The sequence below is a fragment of the Morone saxatilis genome, unplaced genomic scaffold (genome assembly GCF_004916995.1).
Source record: "Morone saxatilis isolate NCDOM2014 unplaced genomic scaffold, NCSU_SB_2.0 Contig4, whole genome shotgun sequence".
NCBI lineage: Eukaryota > Metazoa > Chordata > Actinopteri > Moronidae > Morone > Morone saxatilis.
Genome location: NW_023339984.1, coordinates 12,847,129 through 12,856,841, shown reverse-complemented (window position 1 = coordinate 12,856,841; position 9,713 = coordinate 12,847,129). Strand labels below are relative to the sequence as shown.

General features: G+C 37.5%; 2 protein-coding genes across 2 annotated transcripts; one reads left to right on the top strand and one right to left on the bottom strand.

Moving 5' to 3' along the window:
* Window positions 1-597: 597 nt before the first annotated feature.
* Window positions 598-4,107, bottom strand: pfdn2 (prefoldin subunit 2). Its single transcript, XM_035675403.1, is given in 5 exon segments — window positions 598-1,877; window positions 2,073-2,196; window positions 2,472-2,560; window positions 3,992-4,074; window positions 4,077-4,107. Coding segments are annotated over 5 exon segments (519 nt in total). The 3' UTR covers window positions 598-1,685.
* Window positions 4,108-4,857: 750 nt separating this feature from the next.
* nit1 (nitrilase 1) lies at window positions 4,858-8,687 on the top strand. The gene is made up of 6 exons (XM_035675772.1): window positions 4,858-5,042; window positions 5,453-5,686; window positions 6,185-6,288; window positions 6,371-6,507; window positions 7,435-7,560; window positions 7,654-8,687. Exons 1-6 carry the CDS (start codon window positions 4,954-4,956, stop codon window positions 7,918-7,920), a joined length of 957 nt encoding a protein of 318 aa, XP_035531665.1. The 5' UTR covers window positions 4,858-4,953; the 3' UTR covers window positions 7,921-8,687.
* Window positions 8,688-9,713: the final 1,026 nt, after the last annotated feature.

Below are 9,713 nucleotides of genomic sequence, written 5' to 3'. Positions count from 1 at the left end.
GGGTTCGAATCCCATCCTCGTCGAAATGTATTTTTCTTTTATATAATAGATTATATAATGTGTCCCATTTACTTATATGTCCATAGTCTTTTACTAAACATTATCTCACTTGATTTGTTCATTCAGGAGGTAAATAAATGCTGTATATATGAGCAATGATTTACAGTATCAGTGTAGTCTTTGTTTTTTTTATTCATCTTCACTATGAAATTTTATTTGAAGCAGAAATAAATGAATAGTGGGGCATTGCAAAACAATTGTATATCCTTTTACATGTTTTTTTTTTGTGTAGACAAAACAAAGGCTGTGGTTGAAAGGAAATACCTATTGGACCTCAGTATTCATACACCAGTGCAGACAGATGAATCTGAGAGGAAGACATGGAAATCAGTCAAGGCCAATTTGATTTAACTGCATTATTTGTAAGCCACAGGTCGGAATGGTACACTTTTGCAATAACAATATGAAATCTACCACATAAATACATGGAATACTGCTTGAAAGGGTTTAACTTCACGACCAAAGTTACATTATGGATATTGAATAAGGGGCTTTGTGCCACACAGTGACAAGGATGTAAGACACCAGACAAAAAAGCACAATTGTCACATTCTTTAATTCATGACCATCAACAAAAACACTTGTGTCTTTACAACTACATAAACAGTGCACACATCAGGTCCTAGGCGGCATTTCCTCAGTTTAGACTGTGCTAAAAGATTAATTCAGCCACTTCACGTTGAAGCATGTACAAGTTTTATTGTGTTTTCAATGACAGGGCTTTATTCTTAAGATGTGGTGGTAGCACTGACTTCTTGTCACATCACAGCATGCACTTTAGGAACCAATGATCACAGACCGACCTCACATCAGCATAATGAGTACAAACCAGCTGTGCGTGGCTTACATGTGAACACAATTTTACAATTCGTGAATAAAATGTTCCACAGAGTGGACGGGGGGGGGGGGACTTGAACAAAGCTAATTCATTTTGGTCTTTAGTGCCATGTTTACAGTATAATCTCTTGTTCATGCTCATAACACACGTTGTCAAAATGCCTTCCAGGACCTGAGCTGGGTGACTCTTTGCAAAGCTCAACCTACTTTAGGACCTTATGAAATCAGCTTTTATTTTTCCTAATTTTTTAAGTTGTTAGTCCAAAATCTGAAGTTTACAAAATGCAAAGGTTTATAGACGCATTGTGATGTTTTTATTTAATAACCGCGTATACTTCTATCTAAAAAGGTATTTGAAAATATTTTTAAACTTTTAACCCAGCGCCTCTGCAATTATATGTTACATGAGAAAAATAACAATTTCTGTAATCTGAGACAGAATAATATTACTTGCTCATGTGTAAATAATACTAAGACTAAAACAAGTACTTGAATTGTTTAATTTATGCCACAGTATTTCAGAAATAAAAAAAAAGTCAGATTCACTGAAAGGCAAATGCAAGACGAACACCCTTAATTTTTACATGCACTAGCATTCACATACATAAGCAAAGAACTATGTGTACTGGTTCAATATCAAGTGCATTATGATTTTGCAGAAATGTCGTCAAAACCAAAGTTATCCTGCGAAAAGTTACATTTTTATTACCTAGATTTTGTGACTCCAACTGTGTTTTCAGTGCTGCAGAAATCATAAGGCCCCTACTGTCGCCCTCTCTTAATTCAAACTATGACACTAGAACGCCAGCTCCGCTTTTAGACCCGCCTCCTTCGCTGTCCCTGGAAGACGCCGCTGACTGGCCTTGGCCTTCTGCTTCACCCTCTCCCACCAACCGGATGTTATAGCGTTCCCTGTACTCTGTGAGCTCCCGTCCTTTCGACTGCATCTGTGTGTTGATGGACTCGATTATCTTGGAGATCTGTGGGGGGAAAGTGAAGCGGGTGAGACCTTTTATACTAGATTTTACACTTGTGGCTGAAGTTGTCTTCTGACTTCTCTCTAATTATGTTAAATAAATATATTTAGATAAAAGCCTAAAAGCTTAACAGTACAATTCTAACAATTACACACTACGACACATTATATATTTGTTGTTCTTTTTCGCATCCATCACCTGTTCTTTGTTGGTTTCCAAGGCGGGTAGAACTTCTTTTACCGTCCGCTCCACCAACACTCCTCCTACTAGACGAAAGCATTTTCTCGAAGCGTCCACATCCTTCAGGGTCTCAATTACTAAACTGGACGGGGGGAAAAAACATGTTAAAAATTAATACATCAAGAGATCCAGTCAGCTGGTCAGTTTTCTGCCAACTGAACTGAAACATGTTACATTTGTGACAAATAACATATTCTTACTGTTTGGAGTTTATAAGATATCAAAACTAATTCAGACTTGTGTAAATGTCGCAGTATCAGGTGTATGGTGACTAGGACAGCAGGTAAAATGTCTTTTTTTGATCAAATATGAAATGAGTGTATTAAAAAAGGCAGAGGTGGAACTTCTGCTACCAACTTGTGCTCGTTGATCTCCATCTCCAACTCTGCAGCTTTGGAAGCCATACTGCGCTGCTCCTGACGCATCCTCTGAAATGTTGCCACCACCTGTCACACAAAAACACACAAAATCTCAGTCGGCAACAATACAGACACTAAGACTTGTCTCATGTATGGTAAACTTAATAAGTACCTTAAACAAGTGAATTATTTCTGAAGTTAAATTCATGTGATTGTTAGAAACAGAAATTACTGATTAAATAACCCTAGTAAGCTGTGTTATAATTTAAAGTATAATAGAGATAAATCAGTAAATCTACAACCTGATTTCTGATAATGTATGGGCTAACAGATATTAGTTGCAGCTAGAAATGTAAAGATATATCACGATACAATTGTGTGAAGATTCAAATCGGTGAGATGAAAAATTAACCGTGGTATCAAGGCCCGAAGACATCACTTTCACTTTCACAAAGAAAAGGAGATTTGCATTGTATTTACCCTACCTCAGCAATAAAAATGTATTTTATACATTTATACAGAAAATATAAGAGAAATATATTTTATATATTATGTAGATTTCTGTCTGAGAAATCAAGGAATCTTTTTAAGGCATAATTTGTTGTAAATTCATTGTGAATTGTATCAAATTGTGACTTTAGTGTATAATTGCAGCCATACTTAACCATCAGCTTTAGTTGCAAACTATGATTTTGAACTGACTGTTAATTTCCAGGGATAATAAACACCGTTTGAGACGAAGTACGTATACACAAAATACTATTCTGAGGTACTTTTACATTACTGATGCACTGTTTTAGATTAGTATACTCAATAATACCTAATGTAGTGAAAATTAGTAAGTCACTTAAATGTTTATGCATCAGTAATAATGATTTCATAGTATAATATCAGACTCTGAGGTCCCATTCTGCTTAAGTAAATGTAAGATTATAGTTTGCTCAGACAAAACAACCTATCCTAATGTGTCAATGTGGGCTGTAAGAAACTGCGTTTCTCTGTACTACTATTTTACAGACTAAAAATGACTTTTAATGAGCAGTACAAACCGGTAGACGAATTAAAATGAAAATAAAAGTTAGTTTCAGCCCTACTTTCTGTATATTTTGCTTGTAATACTCAGATACTTTAACTAGACTGTATCACTATTACATAAAGGCACTGCCACTCTTCCTGTAGAAACCTTAAACCCTTTGAATCCTTTGTACCTCGACGTTAGTAAAAATAGGACTGGGTGGCCTTCAAAGCACCTTAAACTCCTACTCTAACTGTCTATTAAAGCCCAACCCAGTGTCAGACTCTGTATGAACACTACTAACACACACAGCGTCTCTCTGTTGACTCGTTTTGTGATGAAGAAGCAGAAACGATAGCCCGACGGTGGCTACGGGGGGGGAGCTATCGTTAGCACCAGCCAGCTGGGAGTCACATTATCGGCTGCAGCTTTACCGGACGCGACCGAGCAGCATCGATACTGAGTGCAGCGACTCAAGCGAGCCGAGCTGCAGGTGGTTGTACCTGTTCGGCCGACGGACCGGACGGTTTTCCTCCGGTGTTGCTGGGTTTGCTCCCCGTGTTGCTGCTGTTTGCTGCCATCTTGGGAGGGTGTAGCTGAGAAGGACCCCAGGCAGCATGTGTGGAGTTTGTTCCGCGGACGTGCCTGTGTGGAAATGCAGCCCAGTTTTGGAAGGGTGTGCTTTTTCCTCGACTTTAAAGCGTGAAAACAGGCAGGATAGTACAGTTGTTTATTTTAAAAGATAGATGAACAAGTAGTGTAAAACCTCCTGGAACTGGTCTATAATATTTTTATACATATACATACATTAAACTAAAATTAAAAACCCTGACCTTAAGAACAGAATCAAAAATAAGATAAAAGATAAGATATAAAGTATTATGTAGATAAATACTAAAAGTAACAGTAATAAAATTAAAGTAAGGCTCAGTAGCACAATTGCAAACAGTAAACAGTGCAAGTGGAAATAAACAGTGCAAAAAAATCATATTTAACTTCTAAAATATGCAGTTTGGCTTTTACCATTTTTTGTCAATTTAAAAAAAAAATGTTATTCAATACATTGAAAATAAAAAATAAAATAAAATGCCAAGTACATCCCAACCATTCAGCAAAGCCTTGAAGACAGACCCTTGATGTATTGTTGATAATCACCTGAACTACTGAACCATTTGCTTTAATCCTATCATTTTATGTGAATTTTTCTGTGTTACTGTACATGTATATATTTTACAAAAAAAGTAAATCTCTCTCAACTCTTTACACTAGGTGTTACCAATACATGTTGCAGGTAAAAGCAAATACTCTCCAGCAGGTGGAGATGGTGTGCCTTAATGCTGGTTTTCTGTCCTCTGATGAAGAACAAAAGAAGACAGAAGCTCGTTTGATCCTTCCTGCTGTGCACTGAACTACACTTAATGTGCCACTAACATGGACTGACACTCTGTCTCGGTCACTTGGGCCAATGTTCACGGTCAGGTGCATTTTGGTAACATCTGCAAAGAGTTTGGCCTCTCTCCCACCTTGGAGACAGCGGATCAAGCTACAAAACAGGTATGTTTGTTATTCTAACAAGGGAATATACTGTTTTGTGTATGTCCAACAGCTAGACCTTAAACAGGGCACCTATGATAAAGACTAGATCTGTAGTGTGCTGTGTTATTGATTTGGATTGTAAACACATACATGAATAAGATGGAAATAAAAGCATTTGGACCTGAAGTGATATTGGTCCATTGAATGTAATATATGCAAATACACAGAGTTTTTATTTCAGATATTGCATTTAAATGTCTCCATATTAAACTAAGATCACTAAAGGTGCAAAGCTGTACATTATTATGCAATAAATATATAACAGAATAACAAGTGCGGTTAATGATTAACCATGGCTGACCTGATGTCTCTGCCTGGCATGCAGCTTCTGTTCCCTGGATACTATAACAATCTCTTCTTTCGTGCAGGATGTCGACTTTACCTCGCCCAGTGGCTGCACTGTGTCAGGTGACCGCCACCCCGGACAAAGAGGCCAACTTCTCTGCCTGCAAAAAGCTGGTGGAGGAAGCCAAGGAGCGAGGGGCCAGCATGGTCTTCCTGCCTGAGGGCTTCGACTACATCGGATCCAGTCGAGAGGAGACGCTGTTGCTGTCTGAGAGCCTGACAGGAGACACAATCTCACAATACACTCAGCTGGCCAGGTGGATAAACAGTTATTATTTCGCAAACATTGACTTATGTACCACTTGTTGGCTTTGTTTTAGGTGTTTTATCTATTTTACTTTTGGCAGAAAAGCTTGTTTGGTTCACTGCTGGAAGATATTTATCAGTTGATATAAGATAAACTGCTCTTACAACATTCAAAAGGCACAAACCATGGCTCTGTCCGAGCAAAACAATGTTTGTACATATACAAACAAATATACAGAGCCAGCATTGTTTTGCCTCCTGCTTCTTTACATTTTCTTGAGGCAAAACATACTGTTGGCTTCTCATTAACAAATAAAGTAAAGAGCCATGGAACCAGTCTAGGTTCAGTAAGTTTATTCTAACATAGTGTAATGTAATATGTATTTGGTAGAAAAGCATACTGGTTGGTAAAATGAATCTCTATTGTTTGATGTGTCATGTGAGGAAGATGTGAATAATCCGCACTGGTTTAGTATTCCTTCGGGTATTTTAACCTTTCCTTCTTCCAGGAAGTTGGAAGTGTGGCTGTCTCTTGGAGGATTTCACGAACGAGGACATGACTGGGAGTCTGATAGACGAATCTACAACAGTCACATCATAATTAATGATAAAGGTACTGCCCGTTGAACTGCCTCTCTTTACATGCCCTCGCACAAATACACACTCACACTGACACATTGTCATTAAACCCGCAGGTGACATCATTTCAGTCTACAGGAAGTCCCATTTATTTGATGTGGAACTGCCAGAAAAAGGTGTGTCCCTTAAAGAAAGTGCCTTCACCATCCCTGGACCCTCCCTCGTGTCTCCGGTCCAAACTCCCATCGGCAAGGTGTCATTTTATGTGATAATAATCATCACCAAGTTGACCTGTAAATGCACATGAATTCTCCATATTATGTGCTTTATTTGAAGAATCTATTTTTCAGCTATAAAACTTTAACTCAAAACAATAAATATCCTTAAAGCAGACCAGCAAACAGTTGAGTTATTCCAATTTTTGTCTTGACTGGACCATTTAAAAGAAAACCAACTAACATTACATGTACTGTATTGATTGAACTGTTGGATTTGGACTGAGTATGTATGTATTACATATTTACTCTCATTTGAAAGCCATAAGTTAATTTATAATAGTTCAGTCTGTGTAGAGTAATGCGTTACTGATTACACTACTTTTGCATTACATTCACAAAAATAACTGCAGAAGTACAACTAGACATAGTAAACTGGGAGAGGTTTATTGCAGTTCATTACATAGCCAGTGGTGGGCGATATTGTATAGCCTAATTAAGGCTCTCCTCCAGAGTGCAGATCTGGGCCATTGATGCATTCACATGCAGACTGAAAGTATACCCATTTTGAAAATGTAGAGTCTGCAGCCATCACAGTCATCGAGTTTTGGCAACAGGAAATTCTTTGTATATTTTTCTGGTGGCGCAAGAGCAGAAGTGAAGTTGTGTGCGTGAATGAATTCTTAGAAAAAACGTGACATAGAAAATGTCATAATATTACTTACATCGAGTTATATTGCGTTGTTGCTGCTAAAAGAAACAAATTAGTGTACAGTAATATATTACTATTACCAGTAACACTAACGTTACCCCCAGTGCTGCTCCAAAGTTTTGGCTTTAAGATGCAGTAGGAGATTTAAAAAAATTGAAGAAACAAAAAGGCAAATGTTAAGGCATGTTTTGGATCCCAACATTTAACATTAACATCTGTTTGTGTTTTGACCTTTGTTATATTGCTTTGACAGGTTGGCCTGGGCATCTGCTATGATCTGAGATTCCCTGAGCTGTCACTGGCTCTGCAAAGGCACGGGGCCGAGATTCTGACATACCCATCGGCCTTCACCGTAGCAACAGGATCTGCTCACTGGGAGGTGGGATGAGTCATCATAAGAAAACAGATTGATAACTGAGGCAGGCTTAAATATAAACCCAAGCAAACATAAACCTCATGTATTTATTCCCAGGTTTTACTTCGAGCAAGAGCAATCGAGACCCAGTGTTTCGTCCTGGCGGCAGCGCAGGTCGGGCGGCACCACGAGAAGCGTTCGTCATACGGCCATTCTCTGGCGGTGGACCCATGGGGTGAGGTGCTGGGTGACTGCGGAGAGGAGAAACCGGGCATGGTGCTGGTGGAGATCGACCTGGAGAAAGTCCGCAGCACCAGGAGGAACATGCCGGTCCAACAGCACCGCAGAGACACTGGTTTCTATCACAGTCTGGAGAAGACTTGACAACAAGACAAGTTCAGAGTCTGTGTCACTGAAAGGCTGAACATTGGCAACGAACTAAACAGGATTTTATCTTTCATTAATATCTTACAAGAGACAAGCTAATGAGGTATTGAATTTATGAAGGCGGATTTAGGTCAAGTTCATATTTCAAAATCATAACAGGTTTTCTCTAGTTTAGGTTTCTGTTATGCTGCATCAAAAACACATCAAATGATTCTGATTAATGAGAGATCAAAAGAAAAATAAGCCTGTTTTAATCAGAAACAGCATGTAACAGTGGAAACACAGTAGGAGGAAAAAGGCATACATTCTTGTCAAATGAAGCTTTTAATTAATATAACCACAGGGAAGTGTAAACATGGACTAGTTGATGATGATGATGATGCTCTTGGTGAGATAAAAGTAGTGTCAACTGTAGATTATTGGAGTTTCTCATGGTGGCTGAGATGGAAATTAATCTCTGTTTTGATGCTTTCCTCAGAGTTTCTTTTAATCACTGCAATAGATAATCTAATTTCCAGTCAGTAAAGCTTACTCACAGCTATATGTGTATCCCGATCGAGACCAATTGAGTCTGTAAATGTCGTACTGGGTCAATAGATGGTACTGCTGGGGTAGTAACAATATAAGAAACAGGAGGGAATGGCAAAAGCTTACAGTAAAACATTCCTGTATTAAATTCATGTGTACACATTCACCTGTAATTGTCCTGTGATTAAATTAAAGACTGTTGCACTAAAAGATTATAAACTCAAACATCTGAAAAACATCTCTTTCACTCGGTTTATTTGTCCTTCCATTTCCAGTACAAATTAAAATATGATTTTTTTTTTTAAATATAAATAAACGCTGACAATATTACATTGAAAAAAATGATTAAATATAAATTATGAACATACCCCACATAGAATCAGTATCAGGTTTATTGCCAAGTACATTTTCACATACAAGGAATTTGTTTTGGTGTCTTGATGCATAACAATAAACAATAAATAGAAAAATGTACAATAAAGAATATGAAAGATAAGTGTGTTTTGAAAAAGGAGCAGTGAAAGAGAAGGTTTCAGTTTGAGGTTGATCCATGTTGCTTTTTGTATTGAACAGCTGAAAACTAACTGAGCGTCAAGGTTTGTTTTATCTTCATAACTCACATTGTGGGTTAATATCATATTCATGCCCGTAATTAATTAGACAAACATTGTAAGAACATATTTTTCCATTCAAGTGTCTTTCATAGATTACACCCAAATGTGATTGTTGAACTTTTTTTGTGCATGTTGAAACAACCACACACTGTTGTAAACTCTGTGCTTAAGGTGCATTATCAAGCTTTTTCCAGAGCTTTCAACCGCAACCAACAGTCCCAAGACCCCAAATATTCAAGTATAACATTTCTGCATTCAAACTGTAAAAGTTCAAAAGTATAACCATCAAAACATACTTCAAGTACCAAAAGTAAAAGTACTCATTACACAGAATGAGCCTTTTCAGAATCATATTACTGATTATATATTATTGATGCATTAATATGTATATTACTTTAATATTGCAGCTAGTGAAGGTGGAGCTAATGAATTTATACCCTGCTGGGTAGCTGAACTTATAATAATACATTATAATTTATTAGTTGATTTTTATTTTGTGTTGATCTAAATCTAGAAGTACAGTATTTCCTCCAAATTGTCCAAACTGTAGTGGAAGTATTAAGTAGCATAAAGTACCTGAAAATTGTACTATGGTAAGTTCAGTACTTGAGTAAATATACTTAGTTACTTTCCAAGACCCAAAATATT